Consider the following 21,726-nt stretch of genomic DNA (forward strand, 5'->3'; position numbering starts at 1 on the left):
TTGTTAATAAGTGAGGTGAACTTTGGACTTAAGCAAGGGGTTTTGAAAAGGATTTAGTTTTAAGGTTGTCCGTGGGGATTCTTCCCGCGGTTTCCCTAATGTCACGTGCAGAAATTCCCGACTTTTCTGCTTGATCTTTGGGTATGATGCGGGTAGGTGTGTAACCTCCTCGCAAGTCAGGATCGTTGAGTTTCACTTGTAGATTCTCCACGAGGTTTTGGTAGTTTTAAACATAGTGATCAATTATGTTAAAGAACCAATTCCATCCTGGAGCTTCAAACAATCTAGTTCTCAACGTTCCCGCTATGCGGGGATGTTATTTCCCTTTCTGCAAGCATGGCCCAGAAGATCCTTCTTGGTTTCAATTCCCTGCGAGTGCTAAGTATGTGAAGGGTTTCGCCTTGACACTGTACCCGCACTCGTCTTATAGTTATCTTACTTCCAAGGTATTCTTGGCGTCCATTCCCTGCGGGTGCTAAGTATGTGAAGGGTTTTGCCTTGACACTGTACTCGCACTTGTCTTATAGTTACTTGGTTGCCAAGGTAAGGGGTATTTTTCCGCTTACTTTTGAATCTTTTTGAAATTCGAAGAGTTGGTGAAAGGATAAGAACAGTCCAAACTGTTGAAACGTCGTCCGACGGTTTCTTCTGACAGTGTCAGGACGTGCAGGAAGTTATGGCGACGTGACAGTATATGGTCATTCCAGGCGCTTTTTCAGGCGCGTGGGCGCGATTTTTTGGGCGCGTGGCCGCGAAATTAATGGCACGCGTCCTTTCAACAGCTGTTGCCAGCTTGCTCTTTGCCACGTGTCATAGTTTCATTGCACCTGCGATTTCTCTCTCTTCCGCATTAAATTCATCGCATTAATTGCGATGAGTATATAAAGGGCGAGAGGGTGCACCTTAGTCCACACTTTCACTTCTCTCTTCATCTTCTTAAAACGATTTCCGGCGAATACTCACTATTCCGTCGAGCATTCTTCTGAAATCGTTGGTTCTGTACATCCAAAACATGTCTTCTACCCGTGATTTTGAGGCCACTGCCGAGGAGGCTGAGTTGTTCGTCGAGAACCCGACGTCGACGTCCGAAAAGGACGACAAGAGCACTGCCGGCGAGTTCCAGTGCGCTCTTCCTACTGAACTCTACCAGTACATCGTCCGGAAGTTCATGCTCGAGCCTTTCGAGCCTGAGTTTCCGGAGCCTCATCAGACGGTGTACGATGCCCCCAAGGGCAAGATAGGGGTGTACGCTGCATTCTTCGTCTATGGGAATCTGAGGTTCCCATTGACGAAGTTTGTGTACCGTGTTCTGGAGAGACACGGTGTACACTTGACGGAGGTACACCCAATGGCGATTGCGAAGATCCGCCATTTCGAGTGGGTGTGCCTCATTGTGGGTGTAGAGCCCCATGTGGACCGCCTGATGACCTTCTACTCTTGGAGGTGCATCCAAGGGTGGTACACCCTGGTCAACCGGATCAAGGGTCTGAAGATTTGCGCCACCGAGCGCAGTCTTCGGTCTTGGAAGCGGGAGTTCTTCTACATCTCTGCCCGTGTCATCCCTATTGCGATGACATTCAAAAACGGGAGAGCACTCCCCAACCTTCACGCCTCCAACTACCAGGAGGCGGAATGGTTCTCCAAGATTTCCCGGATCCAGACTCCGGTTTACCTGTTTGCGGAGTCCGGGATGGTGATGCTCGGGATGAGCCGGGTATGGAAGGATGCCGGCTCTGAGACTCCGCAAGTGCCGATCGTCCTCGAATACGGTTTGAACTCTGTCCCTTACGGTATGCTTTATTTTATTTGCTAGGTTAGGGTTTTTGTTCTAACCATCTCTTTATTTTCAGAGGGAAACGACTTGCAGTCTCTCCTGCAGCCGCGGGAGGCTGGTGCTCCCGCTCGGATGGGTACTCGCGCTCTTGACGAGAACGAGTTGCCCATCCTTGAGCAAACGGCGGATCGGTTCGTGGAGGTCTACTCGCCAGGCCACGAGATCCTGAGCGCCAGGCGGCCATGTAAAGAACTTTTTAACCCTCGCCCTGTCAATGCTGAAACCTCTGCGGGAATTCCTCTAATTTTATCGTCTTCTGAGGAATCCGCAGATGGTCCTTTCTTGGCGAGGAAGAAGAAGGCCGCCGGCGGGAAGGGTAAGGCGAAGGTTGCCTCCACTGCCGATCCGGTGCATCGGTCTGACTCAGAGACCGAAAGTGAAGAGGTGGCGGGGAACCCTGGTGGTGAGACCACTGTTCCGGAGGTTCAGACGGCTGTCACCTCCGAGCAGCCCCGGTCGACGACGGTGACCGGCGTGAAGAGGCCGGCTCCAACGGGTTCGTCCTCGCCCGTTCGCACCTTCAGGCTCAAAAAGACCCGTAAGTGTTCATTACTTTAACTTCTTATCTTTCCGCTATTATACTTATTTATCTTGTCTTCGTGCAGGCGTGGATGCTACGACATTCCAAAGTGAAGCGGGAGGGAGCAGCTCTGGACCCATGAAGGTAGGTTTGGTCAACCTACCCGAGGCGATGACCCAGGCGGCTACGCCTGCTTGCAGTACTGGTTCAGTTGCTCATCCCGTTGAGCCAACTGTCCCAGCTGTAACCTTATCCCCGCCGGCTGTCAGTGCCATTTTCACCGAATCCATCACTGAGCCGGCGGTGATATCTCTTGCGGGATCTTCCGCAACCGCGGCGACGGTTGTGAGTTCACCTCCGGTGAGTTCACCTCCGTTGGTTTCCGCCGCGGCAGCCTCCACCACGTCTCCGGCGCCTGCGACTACGGCCGGTCCTTCAGGTACGTTTGGGGCTGGGGCGTCTAGCCAATCCTTGCCTCCTTCCCGTCTCCTTGACCTTTTGGATGGATATCCCTTAAGTTCAGGTGACGGGTTTGGTGGCTATCGGCCTGTTGTTGGCCCTACAGGTGCGTAGGGTTATTTTGGCCTATATCCCTTTCATCCTTTCTTTCTCTAACCGTTTTTTGTTTTATTGCAGTTTGTGATTCCAACGAGGTGTACGCTACTAGGTGGAAGATCCGCTGGGGAACGACCCTCCGTACTGCTGAGGACTGCGTGGAATGGGCGCGTCACGCCGCCCCAAGCGGTGCGCTGGGGGAGGCCATGGCCAGCTACCAGGAAGGTAGGCTGTCCAACGAGCTCAGAATCCTTCTCGCCCGGATGCAGCCGCGCGTCGAGCTACTTTGTCGTGAAAACGACAAGTTAAAGACGGCGCGTAGCCTTGAAGTGGCTCAGGCGCGGGCCATCCGGGAGGAGAATGTGAAGCTTGCAGCCGTTGCTGCGGAAAAGGAGAAGGCCTTCAAGGCCCTTGAGGTTGACGTTCAGGCTCGTCTGGAGGCCCGTTCCAAGGCTGCCCAAGCTGTTAACGAACAGCTTCGGCTGGCCAAGGAAACTGCCAGGAACTCAACCGAGAGGGCCACCAAGGCTGAAGCTGCTGCTGAGCCTCTACGCATCGAAAATGAGGAACTTAAAGCCAAATTAGAGAGGCTCCAGCAGGCTCATGATGCCTTGGCCATGGAAGAAGCCAAGAAGCTCCAAGAGATCTTGGACCAGAGGGGGGTGCTTGACCACACAGTGCGTAAGCTAAAGGGCGTCGAAGAGGCTGCAGCCAAAGATGTGTTGCTTGCCAACCTCACAAAGAACGAAGCCGAACGCGCCCGTAATGAAGCTCAAGCTGCCCTCCAGGAGGCTCTGGTTGCCAAGGAATGGCTTCTTCGAGAAGCGTTGTCGCAGGTATGCGCAGCTTCCTAATTCTAACTTTACGCCTTTCCTTACTCTTGAGTTTGACAAACTTCTGTTTTGTAGGTTGTGCATCGGGTGTTCACGAACACATCATATGACGATGCGATGAGCGCAGCCCTCAACGCTTCTCATGAGGATGGGGAAAAGGCTGGCTTCCTGCTTGGTCTAGGGTTTGTTAAACAAGGCATCCCGCCTTCCAACTTCCCTCTTTACAATGTGGATACTGAAGCTGCGTATGACCAAGCAGGGAATCAGTATGCTGCCTTCCCGCATCCGGTGGTGGAGAAGGTGAACGAGATTGCTGCTGCTGATGATGGGCTAGCTATCCTTAAAGCTTTCCTTGAACCGCCACACTCTACTGATGGTGCGGGTCCAAGTGGAAGTGGTCCTGAAGCTTGATCCTTAAGATCCCTTTCCACCATTAGAGTAGATTTTTATTTTTGTATAGCTTCTTTTGTATGCGGGTATGTACCCAGCAATCTTTGTAATATTTGAATTTCGATGGAATAAAGATTATTTGCTAATGCCTTGCCTTGTTTATTTCACGCATATTTTGATTTAACTTAGCAATTTCTTTATTACTTAGATAAGTTAACTTTTCAACGTGGCAGATAATAAGTTAAAGTTTTGCGTCCTCTTTCGTGATTGTGCGGATAAGACCGTCAATTGCACTTAGTAGGATGGCTAAACTTTACCTATATCTGACCTGCGTGGAAGTTTTCCTCATCTTTTCCTTTGAAATTTTCTAAGTGTTTTAAATAAGTTAACCTTTCGACGCGCGGTTGCCAATAGGTCAATGTTCAGTTTCCTTTATCATGATTGTGCGGGTAAGACCGTCACTTTCATTTATTGGGATGACCAAACTTCACCTATGGCTGACCTGCGTGAAGGTTTTCCTTAGAAATTTTTACCGTTTTGTGTTTATGCGGGTTTTGCCGCCTTCCACACGCAACGACTTACTTCTTCCCATATTTATGCGGTGAATACCGGCATATCAGCGTGGGAAGTTCATAATTATAAAGGTAAGGCTATCAACACAATGTGAAAGGAGAATCATTTCCATTAGAAGTGGCTCTAGGCCTTTTCTTTACAAATTTGGAATTGATCTACATGTAACATTTGCGTAATTGAGCTCCGTTCCATGTTCTTGGGATAGGAGTGCCATCGAGCCTTTCAAGCCGGTATGCGCCTTTTTCCAAAACTTCTTTGATAATGTATGGTCCTTCCAAGACCGGTGCCAGTTTTCCTGGGCGCTCTTGGTTTGAAGCCTCGTTGTTACGCAATATGTAGTCTCCTACGTTGAAGTTGCAGAGTTTTACCCGCGTGTTGTAGTATTTTTGCATTTGTCGCTTGTAGTTTTCTTCACGCGCTGCGGCTAAGTCTCTGCGTTCCTCGGTTAGCATAAGGTCTAACCGTCTTTCCGCATCATTGTCATCTGGCTGAATCAAGACCCTTGGTGAGGGCAAACCAATTTCGACTGGGACCATGGCTTCAGTGCCATAAGTGAGGCTGAACAGGGTTTCTCCCGTACTGGCATTTTTCAGCGTTCTGTTTGCCCAAAGGACGTGTGGAACTTCGTCTACCCAACCGGATCTGTGTTCCAGGAGTCTTTTCTTTATGCCTTCGACGATGCTTTTGTTCGCTCTTTCCACCTCACCGTTACCTTGCGGGTGTGCCACTGAGGTAAAGGTGTGGGTGATTTGAAGTTCTTTCAGCCACTGTTGTAGCTTATTGTCAGCAAAGTTGGTGCCGTTATCGCTCACCAGATTCTGTGGAAGTCCAAAACGACAAATAATAAATTCCCAAATAAATTTTTTGATATGTTTTGCGGTTGTTTGGGCTAAGGGTTTAGCTTCTATCCACTTGGTGAAGTAGTCGATGGCGACCACTAGATACTGAACGTTCCTGCTGCTGTGGGAAATGGGCCTGTCACATCGATGGCCCACTTCTGAAATGGCCATGAAGAGGTAACTGGAACAAGTTCATTCTTCGGGCGATGTGTGTTGGGTGCGTAGAGTTGGCAAGACCTACACTTTCTGATGTATGCCAGTGCATCCGTATGCATCCCCGGCCAAAAGTATCCCGCGTTGTTTAGCTTAGCTACAACTGCGCGTGGACCTGCGTGTATCCCACAGATGCCTTCGTGTACTTCCCTTAGGAGGTAGTCGGCATCTTGGTCATCGACGCATCTGAGGAGTGGACCAAGAAAGTTACGTCTGTAAAGGATGTCATCGATGAGTTGATAGTTCAGTGCTTTACAGCGTAGTTTTCTTGCCTGCGTTTTCGACTCTGGTAGTATACCCGCTGCAAGGTAATTTATTATTGGTGTCATCCACGTTTCTGTACCGGTTTGGATGACACAAATTTCCTTGTGCGGGACTGATGGTGCTTCAAGGAGTTCAATGCGGATGTCCTTTCCCAAATGGGTGAAGGCTAATGACGCAAGCTTGCTTAACGCATCCGCAGATTTGTTTTCGCTACGCTTGACGTGTATGACTTTACAATCATTAAAATCGCGCATAAGGGTTTTTGCTTGTGCGAGGTATAGGGCCATTGTGTCGTTCACGGCCGTGTACGTTCCGTTTATCTGATTGGCCACTAACATGGAATCTACGTGGGCTTCCAAGTTTTTCACTCCCATTTTACGTGCAATTCTCAGCCCTGCCAAGAATGCTTCGTACTCGGCTTCGTTATTCGTACTTGAAAAGTCCAGTCGAATAGCGTAAGTGTATTCTTGGCCTGCTGGGTTGGTTAATTTCAACCCTGCGCCTGAACCCTCGTTGCTGGCTGCTCCATCAGTGTAGAGTCGCCAGACATCAGTGATGTCCTGTGCTGGGGAGGGTTGAGCCTCCTCCTGGCACTCTTTCTCCCGTGAAGCGGGGACTTCTGCAATAAAGTCGGCCAGGACCTGGCCTTTCATAGCTGGTCTTGGCTTGTACTTTATCGCATATTCCCCCAACTCAATTGCCCATTTGGCTAGACGTCCCGATAATTCGGGTTTGCCTAGAACGTTTGCGAGTTTGAAGTTGGTGAGAATGGTGATTGGGTGACCCTGGAAATATCGTCTCAGCCTGCGTGAAGCTTGTACAAGTGCTAAGACTAATTTTTCCAGGGTGGAGTACCGGGTTTCTACGTCTGTCAGGACACGGCTAACATAGTAGATTGGCATCTGGATGCCTTTCCGCTCTGCTAGCAGGACTGCTCCGGTTGCTCTATCTGTGGCGGAAAGGTATAGGATTAATTCCTCCCCTGCTTCTGGTGCTGTGAGCGTTGGGAGTTCAATCAAGCGTGACCGAATCTCCTGAAAAGCTGCTTCCACTTCTGGTGTCCAGAGGAAGTGCGTTTTCTTCAAACAGTTCCTTAATGTTGACACGAAAGGAAACGACTTGTCCGCATGGTTTGCCAAAAAGCGGTTAAGTGCAACTAGTCGTCCATTCAGTGTCTGAGCTTGCTTGATGGTAGTAGGTGATTCCATTTTGATAATGGCCTCGACCTTTTCAGGGTTCGCTCTGAAGCCATCTTTAGTGACGATGACCCCTAAGAACTTCCCTTCTTCCATCCCAAAGGAACACTTGCTCGGGTTGAGCTTCATGTTTATCTTCCTGAGCGTGTCGAAAGTTTCTTCGATGTCTTTCAACATTGCTTCTGCGTCAGGGCTTTTGATGACCAAGTCATCCATGTAGACTTCCAAGTTCCTCCCAATTTAGGCAATGAACTCTTTGTCCATCAGTCGTTGATATGTGGACCTGGCATTCTTAAGTCCGAATGGCATCATTTGATAACAAAATGTGCCATCGGGCGTCCGAAAAGCGGTTTTGTCCTGATCATCAACGGCCATGTGGATTTGATGATACCCCTTATACGCATCCAGGAAGCATTTAAGGCGAAACGGTGCTAACGAATCTACCTTAAGATCAATTTCGGGTAACGGATAACAATCTTTGGGGCATACTTTGTTTAAGTCTTTGAAATCTATGCACATGCGCCATTGTTTGTTATTCTTCGGTACCATAACGGGATTTGCAACCCATGTTTGATATCTGCTAACGCGTACGATGCCCGCATCAAGGAGTTCCTTGACTTGGGTTCTACACGCGTTAGCTTGTTCCGCCCCCATTACTCTGCGCTTTTGTATGACTGGCGTAAAAGCCGGGTCACACTTCAGCTTATGCTCTGCCTTACTTCGAGGTACACCAGTCATGTCAGCTGGTGTCCATGCGAAGATGTCAGCGTTTTTCAGTAGTAAGCGTTTGAGTAAGGTACGCGTGGGATCAATGACTGTTGGGCCAATGGTAACGGCCTGGTCAGGGTATTTGCCATTGAAGGCCCATTCTTCCGGTTCGGTGATGGTTGGTTTAGCCATCTTTGGTTTAGGTTTAGATGAGACAGATGCGATGCATACCTGGGGAATGCCGGTGATCATCGCTACACCCTCAGCTGTTGGCCATCCCATCATGCCGTGGACTGAAGATACCACGGCGTTGAATCTTGCCATCCCGTCTCTCCCAAAGAGAATGTCGTATGTGTGGTGTGGCTTCCTCATTACGACAAAGTCCACATCTTCTGTGCGGGAGTGTTTCCCGTCCGAGAGAGTGACGGGGAAAGATAGGATACCCAGGGGGGTGTTTGTGCTGCCGTCGAACCCTTCCATCGAGGCGCAGACCGTTTCCAGGCGTTCCTTGTCTTCGTCATCTAGCTTGTCGAAGAACTGCCTGTACATCACCGTTGACGAGGCGCCGTTGTCAGCAAGAGTGCGTGAAGTGATGTAGTGCCCCAGCTGGCTTTTGATGACGATAGGGCCTTCTTTGCTGGGTCCTCCTGGCACTCGCGGGAAGCGCACTTCAGCTTCCTTCCACGCGCATGGTTCTGTCGCTCGTCTTTTTCTTCCTGTGATGTTAGTATGAACCATGTGGATGCTGATGTCAACGGGCTTTCGTCCATTGCCTTTGTACCGTTTCTCAGTCCTCCCTCCATTCTTGATTGATGCCACAAGGTGTGCAAGTCTTCCATCCTTGACGAATGTTTCAACTACATCCTTCAAGGATGTACACTCCTCTGTACTGTGACCCTTTGTCCCGTGGAAGTCACAGAATTTGCTCTGATCCGCATTAGGTCGTTGCCGGATCATTGGAGCTTTTGGCCATGGGAGTTTTTCGGTAGCAAATATCTCCGTGACGCTTTTGGTGAGTGGCGTCCACCGGTGTTTTCGGCTTGAAGGGTGCGTGTTATCCCTTCCGCCAACAAGAGGGCGAGAGCTGGATGAGGTGTCAAAGTTTACCCTTGACTGCCAAATACCTAGCTTCCTCTTTTTGTTCTGTCGGGCGATCCGAACATTGTTTTCTCTGGTCCTCTGCGTGTAGAGATGTGTACTCTGGGGAAGGTCCCTACCCAGTTGCTTCTCCGTCTCGGCAAAGCGCTTAGCCGCCGTCATGATGGCATCCCATGTTGATGGCATACCGTCCTTACCCGTCAACGTGCGGATAAGCTCTGGGTATTCGGCGCCCTGGATGAAAGCGGCGCGAACAAGATCTTCACTTATGTCGCCCAGACTCAGCTTTTTGGAGTTGAAGCGAGTGATGAAGTCTAGTAAAGATTCATCCTCTTCTCTCACGCAGTTGAGGATCGTCCACTGTTCTTCAGTATATTTCCTCTGTTGACTGAAGTGTTGGCTGAACTTGTGCTGAAAGTCCGCCCAATCATAGATGTGGTGGACCGGTAAACGATCGAACCACGCCCTGGCTGCTCCAACCAGCGTCATCTGGAACATATAACACCACGTGGGTTCCGTCCAGCTGCTGACGGTTGCCCCCGCTATGAATCTGTTCAAGTGATCATCAGGGTCGGACATACCATCATAGGTGCCGATGTTGGACATCTGTTTGGCACTTTTCGGGGCGATTGCTTCCGCAATGTCCCTTGCAAACTTGGACTTTCCCGCATTTGCGGCAGTTGGTCTAAAGGTTTTGGAGAAGTCACGTGGGTTTCCTCCCGCGTTCCTTGGTTTGAAGGTTTCTCCAAAATTCCTTCTTGGTTGGAAGTCCGTTTCCTTACGCTTCCCTTTCGCCCTGTGGCGAGGGTTTGCGTCGGTGTCGGATTCCTCCCGATCATCGTCCGAGTACTCGCACTCACTGTTCATGTTGAGCTGTTGTCGAGTACTTCCGAATTCGTCAGCCTGTTGGAGTGAACGCAAACGTTCATCCAACTCAGCTTGGAACTCTTTCTGACGTGCTTCTGCCCACGCCTTAACTTGATCGAGTGTTTGGCGAGGGAGCGTCGTCTGTTTATCCAACTGGGCATCAGTGAACCCCAGTGAAATATTGTTTACTGCACTTGTCCCGGCTTGGGTAACCGGGGTAGTGTTCGTAAAATTTGTATAACCGCCGGTGTTCCTCCCAGTGGCTGGGGTTGTGGTTACCGGGGTTTCCTGGTTACTTACTGGCCTTGGGACCGGAGTAACGTTAACCATTTCTTCAGAAATTTTGAAAAAATTGAGAATTAGTTCTAGCTTTTATGCACGGATGGCGCCAATGAAGAAACACTAATCGACCCCGGGCAGATTACGGATAATCTGGGGGTTAAATAGATGTTTCCCACGAGGGTCAGGTCTGGTAAAGAAGGATGTTCTTCAGATGACCTGCAAAACAAACACCGTGAGCTCGTCACTGAGAAGGGGGGGTTCCTCCTTGTGACCACCCTCCGGCGTGAGAATCAGACTAGATTGCTCTGAATATAAGTGTATATTGAGAGAAATAGCTAGTGAAAGTAAAATACCAGATGATGATACCGTTCCAAGGTGTTGGAGTATTTATAGCCGAAGGTAGGTTTCCAAGCAGGTACAGCCAGCTGTATAATATTCCTGTTCTACCAACTATGAGCCACGCACGTGCCATGCTGGTTGGTGGGTAGGCAGCGGCTGATAGTGACAAGGCCGGCTGTGTACTGTTCCCTTTCCACCAACTGCAGGCTATGTGCGTGCCACGACAAGGGTTGGTGAGTAGGCAGCGGCTAATAATGACAAACAGTACTAGAGCATGCTCCTCCTCGTACTGTTGTCGGTGAGCTGTCACCCTGTGATTGGTTCATGGGCTGCTTTGGTCAGATCTTGTCTATTTTGTCCATACCTTGGCAGGTATAGTACAAAAGATCTTCCAGAAGCATACGGACTGGCTCATTTGGGCGGGAATATTCCCGCCTTGCTCATTCCTTCAGGTGACACTGAATTATTGAGAGTTAGTGCTTTGTGCGTGTAGCCTTGCTATTAGTGCGGGTAGCCTTCCCTGATGGCTTGTATCCGCAGCTGCGGGGACAGGCGGGGTACTTCACCATTGGGAGGCTTTCCCTGCGGGAACAGCTGGCGTACTGCGCGTAAGGTCTTCATCTCTGAGCATGGTGGGTCCTGCGGAACCAGTTAGTCCTTGCGCAGACGTCCCTCTTCAAGGTGAGTCCTGCGGGTCCAACTGTGCTCTGCTGGGACCTACCTCTTCACCTATGTACAAATGAAACTATAACTAATAATTTATTTCGAGTTTCCTTAAATAAAAACCTAGTAACAAGTTAATTAAGACTATAAAATTGAAGATAGTTCAAATTAGATATAGTTGATAATGAAGAACGAGTTTTATAAATAAACTTAAACGAGGCTATTAAAATGCTTAAATTCCTGAATATGCTATCGTAATTTCTAAAAAGAACACCACCGATCGAACACCACCTCCAAACATGGCCATCTCTGAGAACCCATTAAAATTTCGGCGAGTCAAAACATAGGTGTCAAACTTGGAGAACTAAGGAAATGTAGTGAAATACTGAAATTCTCACTTGAAATATTGAGATAGGGCATTGATGATCATAACTCTAATTACCTTTCTAACCTATTTCACAATGAGTTAAATCCAAGTGCTTTTCCTAAACAGTCATGGGAGGAGTATTAATGGCTAGAACTCTAGTTTAACCTTCTAACCAATTTCATAATGATGGTAGTTCAAATAAAATGGTCATTTTGAAGCTTAAATTAAACAAGCGTACAAGTTCTAGGGTTGGCGTTAGACACGTCGAAATCAACTATAACATAATTTAGTCAGATGAACTTTATAATGGTCGGTTTGCATGCATGGGTGCGTCATAACAGTGAGAAAGACCAAACGACGGTTGCATGTGAATTATGACGATCATTTAAACTTTATAGGTAGTGTGAGATTAGACTAAGAATGTATAGCAACACCCTTTTTCTAGCCGGTGTCTCAAGACTAGCAATGGACCCATGTGTAAAAAATAGTAAGTTAGTAACCCCTTAAATTCTAATTTTGACTTGTAAGTGGGCCCTTTGTAGAAAACAACCCTTCTCAATTATCTAATACAAGCTAAAATTTTTAAAAATCATTAAACTTTTTTAACATGTATTAACGGGCTGTCCGGAGGCCTTTCCCCTATATATATTCAGGTTCACGGTTGTGCACACTTCATTTTTATGACAATGAAGGTGATTTTACTTAGGCTTAGTGTAGTGGGGCGACGATTTAGGCGAAAATGGGCGATTTTTGTGGTGCACACCGCTCTCCTGGGCGAATTTGGGGCGAAAAGGGGCGAGGACGAGGTGAATTTGTCGCCTGGCATCACATTGATTTTATTATTATTATATTAATATGTGTGTTATATATATATTATTATTATTATATTATTATTGTAGCCCCTACACCATTACACCCAAAAAACAAAAACTCACAATTTGCTGACTGGGCGCCACATGACGCAAAATGCTCCAATTTATAGCCCCTCCACTACACATAGCCTTATGGTAGATGATTAATTCGACATTTGGTACAAATTGTTGGCCCCTATACTTTGTTAGCATATACTTTGGCCTCATTTGAACTTTTGCTATTAGAGTTTTAACTTTGGTAATAAAAAAATTGCATTTTTATGATAAAACTTTTAAATTTTCAACTTTGACACAAAACTTTTAGATTTTCAACTTTGATCATGAAACTTTAAGGTAATGAACCGAACTGATACTGACAGAGTTCGCGTCACGTCCCCATTGCAACGTACGACATCTTTCAAACATGCAATACATTTAATGCGCTTTACCGTCACATGCAGGTTGAAATGGTGTGCTTTACTAAAAACATTATTAAATAATTTCGAATCTTCCTTAGCAATGTGCGTGGTTGACTTGGTCTATGAAACCAAGCAACCATGTTATTAGGCCATGTGTTGCCGGTGAATGCCCGGGGCGCTACCACACTCAAATCGGAGCCACATCAGCGAAATCTCCGACTTCCCTCTAACGCTCCACCCTTCAACCCCTTCTGGCATTAATCGGCTACCACTCATCCATTTTGGCACCCTTTCTCCATCCCCCACCGGCATGTTTTAACACCCCGAAATGCCCTTAGCCTGCAAAAATGTTGCCACGTCAGAGATAAAGTGGTCTTCACACCCGATGAGTTTAACGTCCCCAACATTCTAACCTTATATTAATGATTCGAATGGCCCATTTATTATGTCAGCAACGACTAATGGATGATTTGTAGTTTATAATTTAACTAAAGGTTTACCTGGCGCGTTGCGCCGGGGTCGACTGGTAAAATCCAGACTGTGGTAAAACCCAAGCCTTGTCGGTTCCTAGTGTTGAGGCGTTAAATTAATTCAAATTCGGTCAGTTTCAGTTACGCGCATTATTGTATCGGAACTACAACCAAAAATAAAACAAAAGGAGTATTAAAATTGAGGTGGACCAATGTAGTGACGTCGGTTAGTAAAACTCGATCATTGGTATAAGTCGACCGTTGTCAATCCCATGCGTAGAGGCGGTCAGTCTACGCAAATTGGGTCAGCTTCACTCACACTTGTTACGGTATCAGAACTAAAAAAATAAATAAAACTAAAAAAAACAGCATTCAATCGTTTTTGCTACGTTCGTCAGGCACACTGGAACTAAAACAAAATGCGGCGAGTCTACACGAAGTTGGTCGGTTATCGTTACATTCATTATGGTATCATCACTAAAACAAAAATAAACAAAATTGACATTCAGTCGGTTTCGTCATGTTCATTGCGCACCGAAACCAAAACAAAAAAAAAAGAAAAAAAAGACTTGCACCACTAAGGTGCCGCAAAATGGCCCAATGGGGTGCTTTACGACGCCGAAGTCCTCAAATGTTATGCACTAGTGTTTTTACCTGATGTGTTGCGTCGGGCAAGTCAGTAAAACCCGGATGGTGATGAATGCAAGCGTTGTCAGTCCTGGGCGTTGAGACGATAAGTCGACGCGAATTCAATCAGTTTTAGTTATATGCATTATGATACTGAAACTAAAAACCAAAACTAAAACAAAAAACATATATAAAAATTGAGATGGACCAATGAGGTGGTGTCAGTCGGTAAAACTCGTAGTTGAGAATACCCGAGCGTTGTTGATCCCGAGTGTTGAGGGGGTGTGCCTACACAAATTCAGGCAGTTTCCATCTCGTTTGTTACGGCACTGTCGTTGAATTAACATATAAAATTAAAATATTTGACATTTATTTGGTCGGTCAACTCGGCCGGTGGTAAAATCCAAGTGTTGTCAGTTCTGGGCATTGAGGCGGTAACTCAACACGAGCTCAGTTTGTTTGGTTACTTTCGTTGTGGTACAAGAGTTAAAAACGGGAAAAATATAGAAAAAAATTGAGATTGACCAACGGGATGGTGTTGGTAAGTAAACTCGGGTGTTGGTAAAATCTGAGCGTTGTTGGTTCCGTCCGGCTTTCGTTATTTTTGTTACGGTACCAGAAATAAAAAAAAACAAAAAAAATATGTTAGTGACTATTAAGGTGCCGCCAAGTGGTCCAATCACCACTTAACGATACCAAACTTTATAATAATAATAATAATAATAATAATAATAATAATAATAATAATATCTCAATATGGCCAAGTTGCAAGTTATAACTACATTGGTCCCCAAGACCCCAACTCTCAACTCATCAATACCTGCCTTTTATAGCAAACTTTCCATAGATAGGTATGTTAACCATATATTTGTGACAACAAAATAAATTATTTTATTTTTTGAGTTGTATCATGATCGAATTTGAATTCTGGTTAATTATTGGTGATATAGCGTCATTATTGTGACTCACAATAATGATTAACTTTAATGAATATAACATTTTATCGAACTACAAAGATCAAAATCGTACGTATCAACTAACAACACGTTGAAGCTGATCAATTATATATCGATCATTTGAACTAAAAAGATCACATACAATATGCTGCTACGAGGTTGTTTTGCGACATAAAAAGGTTGAGGCATGCCTGTTTTCCATCTCAAAATTAGTGATCGAAATTGTGACCGAAGTGCTTTGAGAATAGTTTGTGACCAAATTAGGCGTTTCATTCAGTTAATTTGTGACCAAAGTCGTTTTCGTCATTTTATGTTTAATTCGTCAGTTAATTTGTGATCTAGAAACCTTATCCTTAGATCATATAAAATTCAAAATCATTTTCCGTTTTGATTTACTTTATTTTACTTAAACTTTGTCTAAGTATTTAGTTAATAATCTCTTTAATATTACATCTTTAATATTACAACATTATCTAATGTTGTTTTCACATTTTTGTGAAGTCCTTTAATAGTCATATGAGCATTTGATGTATTATCTTACTCATCTTCATGTGAATGCATTAGCTTGATCTTTAATCTTTTGATGCATGTTTATGTTATGACTTGAGATGATCATTAAATGTGTAGGACGTGTACCTGACACATAGTCATCAAAATGAACAAGTAACATTATAAGTCATTTTAATCTATACAATCATTATCAAAACAAGTTATTAAATATGGTTTAATTATTGTTCACCCAATAAGATGTTTAAGAATATGTAACAATCATCAATATTGATGAACTAGTCACATTTATTTAGTCATTATCAAAACCAATGGATCTAATTAGAGTTTAACATTGTAATAAATACACTAAATAAAATTTTTGTGTTCGACTTAACATGTTTTATTCGTTTAAGTAAAAGGATGACATGTAATATTATACATTAATTATACACCAAGAAAAATAACACTTACAAACAACAACGTATTTTCACGATATCTTAATTTAATAGTTCCCATGTGGACGTTACACTAATAAAGCAAAACATAATTTCTGACATCTAAACAAAAAAATATACGATAACAAATACGCCATAATAACTTGTTGTGCGAAGATTACGATCACTTAAATACATGTTTGACAGCCCCGGGAAGGTGTGTATGTTCAAAATAAGCATCCCATTTGATTGTCTTAGGATCAAAATAGAACATATCGGTTTCAACTTCGTTTTCTCTAACTAATTGACGAAGTTTTTCAGTATTCCTATCATCGTAGCTGTCAAAAGAAATAAGAGAGATCGATATTGAATTCACATCTGGAAATGAATTAAAGTGGCTATATAATTACGAATAAACTCACAAGCTTTTTGAGAACAAATAAGGTTTATATAACTCCACCATCCGCAAAACAAAATTAATCTTTCTTTTAAGATTTGTACAAGTTCCATTGAAAGCATGACACAATGCGGAATTCACAGCTTGTAGACCCTGAAAACACATGGTCCATACATTAATATATTAAGCATTCATTAATACATGAATAAAATTGTACACCTACTGTGTGTTAGCAACATTTTTGTGACATAATAATCGATGAAAATTAGTGTCAAATACACTTTGTAGTGACTAGTGGCAAAATTTATGTCGCAATTTAGGCATCAAAACCGTCTTTCACTTATTGCAATGTAAAAACCATCACAAAGATGTCGTTGGCTCGTTGCAATAGTTTGGAACAATATGCTTTGTGAATTTCAAAAGAATTTGGGCTAACCTGTAGTGGAAGCATATAACGAAGAGAAAAATATCTTTGAAAGCTAGACATGGAGTTCAACACCTTAACGTTGGCAACTATCACCGGTTTGCCTTCTTTGTTAATCCATGGATGTTTTGAAAAATAATTATACCCACTTTGTTGAATTGATTTGTACTTTAATGGGTTTGACACCGAAGATCCAACATGATATATTATTTCACATGATGCTTGATTTGCGTGTGCCACCATTGTCGCGATCATAGCATTCACCACCATGTCAGCAGGTATCTGCCAGATCATATTTACCCATTACAGTTAGCGATTTCGATCATGAAGAGAAATTAATTAGCTAAGATTATGCATAAACTAAACCCACCGCGTCAATAATTGATTCGGGATCACCAAGAAAACATGATAATTGGCCCTTGCCATAACCAACTGCCAAACTATCGATTGTCCTGTAATTTTAAAATGTGTGCAAGGATATTATTAATTTTAACTGATTTTCTTAGAAGAAAATTTTGAATAATGTTACATTTTAAATTAGAAAAAATAGAATGATATGATGAATTGGTAATTACCTTATGCCTTCGATCCAACCAGGGAAGGGTTCTTTGTAGGTGCTGGTGATGATCGTTGGTCGAAGAATGACTAACGGCATGTTTCCTTTCAAGTGTCCGAGCATTATCTCTCCTAATGCCTTGGTAAAAACGTATGTATTCGGCCATCCGAATTTATTTGCCCTGCATATGTAAGGAATGAAAGCAATGTAGGATTACGACACTGGATATTTATTAATTTAATGATGCTTGTAGATGCAACAGATTTACTTTCATAATCTGGACATTTATTAATTTAGTTTGATGAAAGCAAAATCATTTTTACCTCTCAATACCCAAATCTTTCATGGCCCTTGTAATTGATTTATCGGTAGCTGTTTCGTCGAAACTAAGTTCTTTTAGTCTTTCTTCGATGATCTTCTTCTCTGTGTTGATGTCCAATCCATGAGCACCATTAAGTGCTTCTCCCAAACGATATGGCGTTTCTAGTATGAGCCCCGGTGTCTCACCAGATACATAAGCTGATTGAAGAAATAATATAGTTATAATTCATCATGTATTTAACTTTATCGATATCATATTTAACTAAAGTGACGAGTGTGTATATACTAACCCGTAGATACGTGGAGAAGCAACTTTATGTTATCGCATTTGGCAGCGAAATTTAAAACATTTATAGCCCCAAATGTATTCAAAGCTAATGCATCGTCGTACCTGTAATAAACCAAATGAGAAAAATCAATATATATAGTTCTATGTAAGTGTTTTACATTGCTGTTTAAATGGTTCTTAAAATGTGATTTGTATGAAACTCAACACCAAAGCTCTCAAAATAAGTACTTATTATTAATAAAAAAAATTTGAACATGTCATTTGAATCACCAGCGGATAACTGACAATCATTTCAATTCCATCATCAGAAGGGATGACACAATAGAAAGTACTTATTATTAGATGATCATTAATTTGCCAGTAATGCTTATGATTTAAACTAGAAATTTAAGTAGTTGTACCTTTCATCAAAATTGGTGGTAGCAGCAACATTGACAACAACATCAATATCTCCACACATCTCTTTAATCAAGTCAGGGTCTTTTATTCCTAAATTTTCATAGGTGATGTCTCCGGCGACCGGAGTTACCTTTTCCGACAAGAAAGACTGCAGTTGTGTACCATACTTCTTTTTCAAGACATTGAACAAGTCCTTTGCCACTGCCTGTAAATGATTATAAATATTAATTAGTTGTTTTTAATATCTTAGGTTTTAAGTGGAATATTATATTATTATTTATAGTCTGAGTTCACTCTGAAAATTATTCTGAGCTCTCTCTTTATTATTTCATTTAATAGTTATCTATCATTTTTATTCACTATGTCAAAAGTCTTATACACTAATACGAAATATCAATTTCCTTAAATGATAGGAGCTTATCTTTTCGTACAAATTTTGGTATTTGTGAAAGAATACTGTTTCAGACAGACTATTATAGTGGGATGGCATAAGAATTAAAAGTTAATCATAATGAGTATATTTTTTAAACCGTTATATTTTAAACTTTGACAGTTCTTTTAGAAAATCTTCTAAGTTGTAGCTGGTGGTATAGTTTTTCGGAGGAACGCTCAAGCTAAACTTTAAAATTAGCGAGAGCCTGGTTAAGACAACATAATCTGACAAGACAAGAATAGGGCAACAGAGCTCTTCAAATTAGAGAGTATAGTGACCTAAATACAAAAAAGAAAGGCATCATTCTAAAAAATATATAGTGTTATCACCACTTTGATTAATTGATAATGAATAACCATTTATAAAAGTTCAAATTAAACTCCACCAAAAATTAAGATAGATGCATGTTCAGAACATTGATCAAGTGAAATATAATAACGAAGCAGTGGTCATCTTGTATCGAAAGTGCAATATTAGTTCGTAAGAAACATTCCCAACACAACACAACACAACACAAACCTCACCACCCCAAACACAAAGTATATAATTGGTGACTTAAATTGAAAACATAACTTACCTCCTTACGCGTTGAACTAACGAATACATACTTAAAAAGGGATCGATACATACCTCCTTATTGAAACGTTGCAAAGCGCCTTTGGCATCAGGAGCCCTCACAAGAAGATATAGCTTTTTCACATTCGGTTGAACTCTAAGTATCTTCTCCACAAATACTACATATACACAAACAACATAACGTTTGTGAATAATAGTTATATATGTATGTGTGTGTGTGTAAGCATATTTATATATAGAGATAGGAGAGAAAGGGGATACTTTTAGCAAGAAAACCAGTGGCACCAGTGATCAAAATGGTCTTGTTGTCAAGAAAATCAAGAATGCTATCCAACTCCATTCGTTGCAAGTATGGCAAGTGGATACTTTTAACACAACAACGTTAGAAAGAGAGTTAACTTTTAGTAGGAACAAAGTACTTAAGAGAGAAAATGGCAAAGGAAATTGGTGAAGAAGAAGATATATAGAATGCAATAAATATATATAAAGATAGGTTAAGGTGAGAAACGAATGAGGGAGTTGGCAAGTGGTGACTGGTGAGTAATGAATTTAGGAGTACGCCTAACAAATGTTTTTGACCGGTTGTTTAATTAGTAAAAAGATATATAGAAAAAAAAATCATTCTGCCTACTTATACTAAAAAAATGGACTATGTATTTATTTATTTTTGGCCAGCAAAAAAAATTGATATGTTAATTGCTTATAGAAAAGCATATCTACGAGATAATAGTACGTTGAAAAATACATTTTTCTGGATTTTATACGTACCTCATGTATAGTTACGAGGTAAATCAGATATTTATAACATACATTTTTACTTGTGATAGAATTTACTTTTTATTTTTTGGAAAATTGGATTTTTATAATCCCAACTTAATGCAGTTGGCCGATAATAATCTCAACTTTGAAAATAGTTGTTACTGATCCCAACTTTCACACTATTTGTTTTCATTGGTCCTCCTTTAAAAAAAATTTAACAACGTTAAGTTTTTTCCAAATTTCAAACTGATATTTTAGGGCTTTTGTTCGGAATGAAGATACGAGTCGATGATGTAAAACTTACCATCAAACGGTGGGTCCAAATGACTAAATGATGCTTCAATTCCGATGTTTAAACTTTTAATTAACAAAACTTAAACTGTTTAAAGCGCCATTTCGAGTTAAGTTTTACATAAGTCGATTCATATTCTCATTCTGATCAAAAGCCCTAAAATATCAATCTAAAATTTGAAAAAAACCTAACGTCGTTAAATTTTTTTAAACGGGGGTCTAATGAAAACAAATAGTATGAAAGTTGGGACCAGTAACAGCTATTTTTAAAGTTGGGATTATTATCGGTCAACTGCACTAAGTTGGGATTATTAAAATCCAATTTTCCTTATTTTTTTAGAGAAAATGATCAAAATGTTCATTTGAACAATAAAATTAAGAAACTATTCGTTTGACCATCTTATTCTTAAAATGTTCACCCTAAGTCTTGTTAAATCAATGGTTTTTAATCATTCATCGGTGAGATTTTAACCAACCTAATTTTGTCAGTTATCCAAAAAACTCTTGATGGAGGCAAAAATTTGTTGTTAGAAAGATAGATAAATCTAGTCGGACGCCTAAAATATCCCATTAGCTCCAACGAGTAAAAAAAACCACCATCGATCAAACCGACATTTTTATAATGCGTGGCAGAATCTTGTTGGTTGGAAATCTTGCTGACTAATGATTAAAAAGTGTGTGTGTCAACGTGATTAATAAGGGTTGACATTTTGATTAAAATGCATGGTAAAAAGCTAGTCAAATGAATATTTCGTTACTTTAACTAGTTAAATCAACGTTTTTTTGGTCATCTCCCTTTTCTTTTGTTTTTTTTCATAGTGTTATAAATTAGGATGGATTCATGTATGTCTAGACGACGTCGGCTGTGGTTATTATGAATGTAATGCACTTTGACGAGTTTTAGCCATAATAAGAGAGAATTAAACTAACGGTCTAGCTAATTACGTAATATAATTAACTTGAACTTATGATAGTTCTTGTTCTAAGGTTAAGATCGAAAGTGAAACTATTACCACTCCATGTCAAGCAGGCTGACAGGTTCCGGAACACGTTATTTAAATGGAAAGACCGAACAATGTGTACGTGTGACTACTCGGACATGCATTACGTTTTCAAACTAGTTCTTCCACACCGTCCAATTGAAATTTTATTTCGTTTTTCAATCCAAGCCGCCGTCACAATAATGATTTAACATTTAGAAAAACAAAATTAAATAGAACTACAAAGATATATACATACAAAGAGTGTACGTGTCAACTACATATGCAAAATTAATAAAAACTTATGGCATCCCATCCATGAATAATAAATGCATTACATACTAGTCCTTTGAATATTGTCAAACTCGGCACATTTAAAATCTTGATGTGCTTGGCAGTTGGCACCATGCCATTTGGGGGGGGGGGGGGGGGGCATTTTTTAGAATCGCATTGATGACATTCAACATTGTTTTTAAGTCGCTAAATTTTGCATAGTCATTTGCAAGCCCATACA

At 42.1% G+C, this 21,726-nt stretch overlaps 1 protein-coding gene across 1 annotated transcript; it reads right to left on the reverse strand.

Moving 5' to 3' along the window:
• Window positions 1–15,920: 15,920 nt before the first annotated feature.
• LOC143585302 (fatty acyl-CoA reductase 3-like) lies at window positions 15,921–19,535 on the reverse strand. Its single transcript, XM_077067118.1, has 10 exons — window positions 19,444–19,535; window positions 19,237–19,340; window positions 18,176–18,378; window positions 17,776–17,876; window positions 17,488–17,683; window positions 17,184–17,345; window positions 16,979–17,060; window positions 16,621–16,890; window positions 16,210–16,337; window positions 15,921–16,125 (listed from the first exon to the last, which is right to left on the reverse strand). The coding sequence occupies exons 1-10, from the start codon at window positions 19,520–19,522 to the stop codon at window positions 15,972–15,974; spliced, it is 1,479 nt and encodes a 492-aa protein (XP_076923233.1). The 5' UTR covers window positions 19,523–19,535; the 3' UTR covers window positions 15,921–15,971.
• Between the last annotated feature and the right edge of the window lie 2,191 nt (window positions 19,536–21,726).

Source organism: Bidens hawaiensis, unplaced genomic scaffold (assembly GCF_021521415.1).
Source record: "Bidens hawaiensis isolate Kalapana, Puna unplaced genomic scaffold, B.hawaiensis_p1.1 tig00033814_1, whole genome shotgun sequence".
In the NCBI taxonomy this organism is placed as follows: domain Eukaryota; kingdom Viridiplantae; phylum Streptophyta; class Magnoliopsida; order Asterales; family Asteraceae; genus Bidens; species Bidens hawaiensis.

Bases quoted from the DNA above. Each gene is read 5' to 3' on its own strand.
- LOC143585302 (XM_077067118.1), bottom strand. From the start codon at position 19,522: ATGGAGTTGGATAGCATTCTTGATTTTCTTGACAACAAGACCATTTTG. The intron at 19,341-19,443 runs GTATCCCCTTTC...GTGTATATGTAG, and splicing joins CACTGGTTTTCTTGCTAAAA to TATTTGTGGAGAAGATACTT. The intron at 16,126-16,209 runs GTGAGTTTATTC...TTCTTTTGACAG, and splicing joins TATTTGTTCTCAAAAAGCTT to CTACGATGATAGGAATACTG.